We start from the raw sequence: 3,307 nt of genomic DNA on the forward strand, positions 1-3,307 counted from the left end.
TAGGCACAGGTGTTACCAAAGTGCCAGGGGTTCTGTCTAGGTCCTGCTGTTGGCCACACAGAAAGCCAGTTACTGAGACAATGAGTATTGCTGGGGAAAAAGGCTTTAATTGGGTGTTGCAGCTGGAAGGTAGATTAGTCTCAAATCTATCTCCTCAACCAACTAAAATTAGGGGTTTATATAGCAGGGAGGAAACGTAACCGTGTTAAAACAGGAGTTAGAGACAGGTAAGGAAGAGGAGTTGGACAATAAGAAGTAGGTGGTCGGTTAGGAAAACAGGGAGGGCTAAGGAAGCAATTATGATGAATATAGGGTCTGATATCTTATTGCCTGAATACAGTGATTTGGTGAGTTTTAGTTTTTTGATAGTTTTTTGGGATGTCGGAGGGTGAATGTTTTGAGGAGGGAATTCAGATAAGAGAAATGTAAATTTTAAGTTTTAAGACCAGAAGAGCAATTTTTACGTCTATCCAAAAAACCCCACAACTATCTACTGGACTATTAGGTCTATTTCACAGGCATTTCCTTAGTATCATTAGGGTAATAAAGGCTGAGTATGGATATTCTGCCATATAAGGTTATAATTGATAGCTGGTTAAGACAGGGCATCTGTTCCCTCTGCCCTTGTAGCTTCCCTTATGCAGTTATAGGAAGATAATCATCTACTGGTACCTTTCACTGATACTCCCCGTTTTTTTATTTTGTTTTTTACTTTGAGTCCTCCCTATAGATTGCAGGGGGACTAGTAGTCCTTAACTAGAAGGATTACACCAAGGTCAGAGAAAGCAAAACTCAGAAGTATGTAAAAATGTATAAAACAAAGGGGAGAAGAAAGCTAAGTTGTCTTCCTAGGCATGATGCTGTTCACAGTATGCAGATGCAGCAAATGAGAAAGTAGAGAAGTAGAGAATTTGGTAAGTTTCTAGCTACAACCAAGTCAGTTTCTTCCAATCCTGCTTTAGTTTGTTTTATATGAATTTGTATTACCATTGGAAAAACCGACAAAAAGTGTAACCAACCTCATTGCAAACTCCAAGAAGAAAGCTTAATTCAAAGTATGGACCATACATGCAGAGATTTCAAGAGATTTCAGGAGGTCTTAACTCTACATGGTTTTCTCAAGCGTGATCTAATCTATGCTGAAAGTGATCAGAGATCTACTCCAGTTTGAAATGGAAAATAAATGTCTGATAAATGTTCAATCCCAGCAGCCATAAAAATGCAAATTTAGATAATTAAGTTATTATTTTCATCTAATAACTGAGATATGTGGTTTCCAGTGATGCTAAAGTTAACAGACATTTTGTGGTCAGAAGATTAAATTTGTGTAAGAATTTTGAAACAGAAGAGGGTTAAGAGGGCAAAGGGTATATTAAAGGAAAACTTGCAATGTTTTTCCCCCATGCATTTAGTTCTATTACTTATGTTTCTCCTTGTCTTTATAGGCAATACTGCACCTGCATTCTCAGTGACCTTGGAATCTATGGAAATACCACACAATATCACAGAATTTTTCATGCTGGGGCTCTCACAGAACTCAGAGGTACAGAGAGTTCTCTTTGTGGTCTTTTTGCTGATCCATGTGGTCACGGTTTGTGACAACATGCTCATTGTGGTCACTATCACCTCCAGCCCCACCGTGGCTTCCCCTATGTATTTTTTCCTGGCCAAACTATCCTTTATTGACACCTTTTCTTCTTCTTCTATGGCTCCTAAACTCATTGCTGACTTTAGATGAGGGGAGAACCATCTCTTATGAGTGCTGCATGGCTCAGCTCTTTGGAGCTCATTTTTTGGGAGGTGTTGAGATCATTCTGCTCAAGTGATGGCTTATGACTGCTATGTGGCCATCTGTAAGCCCCTGCACTATACTACCATCATGACCAGGCATCTCTGTGCCATGCTGGTAGGGGTGGCTTGGCTTTGGGGCTTCCTGCATTCATTGGTTCAGCTCCTCCTGGTCCTTTGGTTGCCCTTCTGTGGGCCCAATGTGATCAATCACTTTGCCTGTGACTTGTACCCTTTGCTGGAAGTTGCCTGCACCAACACATATGTCATTGGTCTGCTGGTGGTTGCCAACAGTGGTTTAATCTGCCTGTTGAACTTCCTCACGCTGGCTGCCTCCTACATTGTCATCTTGCACTCCTTGAGGTCCCACAGTGCAGATGGGAGACACAAAGCCCTCTCTACCTGTGAAGCCCACTTCACTGTTGTTGCCTTGTTCTTTGTGCCCTGTATATTTACTTATGTGCATCCATTTTCTACTTTACCTATAGACAAAAATATGGCATTATTTTATGGAATTCTGACACCTATGTTGAATCCACTCATTTATACCCTGAGAAATGAAGAGGTAAATATGCCATGAGGAATCTCTTTACATGGTAAGAAATTGCAGGTGAATAATGAGTGGTAAAGCAGGAAATAAAAGTGACTTTATTTTTGTAAGTGAAACAAACCATGCCTTACTTTTTGATATCATGTATAATTGTATCCCATCTTAAGCATAATTTCATCTTCACTGACTTTTTTTTTTTGAGATTGAGTCTCACTTCAACACCCAGACTGGAGTGCAGTGGCATGATCTCAGCTCACTGCAACCTTCGCCTCCCAGGTTCAAGTGATTCTTGTGCTACAGCCTCCTATGTAGCTGAGATTACAGGCACCCATCACCATGCCCAGCTAATTTTTGTATTTTTAGTAGAGATGTAGTTTTTCCATGTTGGCCAGGCTGGTCTCAAACTCCTGGCCTCAAGTGATCTGCCCACCTCGGCCTTCCAAAGTGCTGGGAATACAGGCATGAGCCACCATGCCCAGCTTTCACTGACTTTTATTGTTTATTTAGTATTTTCACTTGAATTGCATAATTTGATTGTAAAACAACTATATGAAATATACATGGTATGAATGATTATTATTCCTATTTTAGAAATGAAGAAGCTCTGTTTACTGATGTAGTTGGTCAATTAGTCAAGATTATCAATTTTTGAAGTGCCTAAACCAAAGCTTAAAATGAGTTATTTTTGATCCATCATCCAGATCTCTAAGTAGCAATCCATGTTGACATCATTTGAGTCTGTGTGATAATTAATTGAGTTGTAGAAACACGAGGCAAAATGTTACTTAACATTTAGCCATATATAGCAGGCTCTCCTGCATCCAGGCCTGGCTTCTATTTCTTCTTGTCACATTGTGTGACATCAGCAATACCGCTGCTACACTATAGCAGAGAGGTTAGGAGTTTGGCTCTGGAGATAGAGCAATCTGAGTTTGGATCTTATTTTCTTTCTTTAATTATTTTTTTGAG

The 3,307-nt window shown here is 39.9% G+C and overlaps 1 protein-coding gene across 1 annotated transcript; it reads left to right on the top strand.

Annotated features, from left to right (window-relative positions):
* Positions 1 to 1,402: 1,402 nt before the first annotated feature.
* On the top strand, positions 1,403 to 2,388 carry LOC101140568 (olfactory receptor 4C3). The gene is given in 4 exon segments (XM_019036109.3): positions 1,403 to 1,728; positions 1,730 to 1,818; positions 1,821 to 2,357; positions 2,360 to 2,388. Coding segments are annotated over 4 exon segments (981 nt in total).
* Positions 2,389 to 3,307: the final 919 nt, after the last annotated feature.

This window comes from Gorilla gorilla, chromosome 9, assembly GCF_029281585.2.
Source record: "Gorilla gorilla gorilla isolate KB3781 chromosome 9, NHGRI_mGorGor1-v2.1_pri, whole genome shotgun sequence".
In the NCBI taxonomy this organism is placed as follows: domain Eukaryota; kingdom Metazoa; phylum Chordata; class Mammalia; order Primates; family Hominidae; genus Gorilla; species Gorilla gorilla.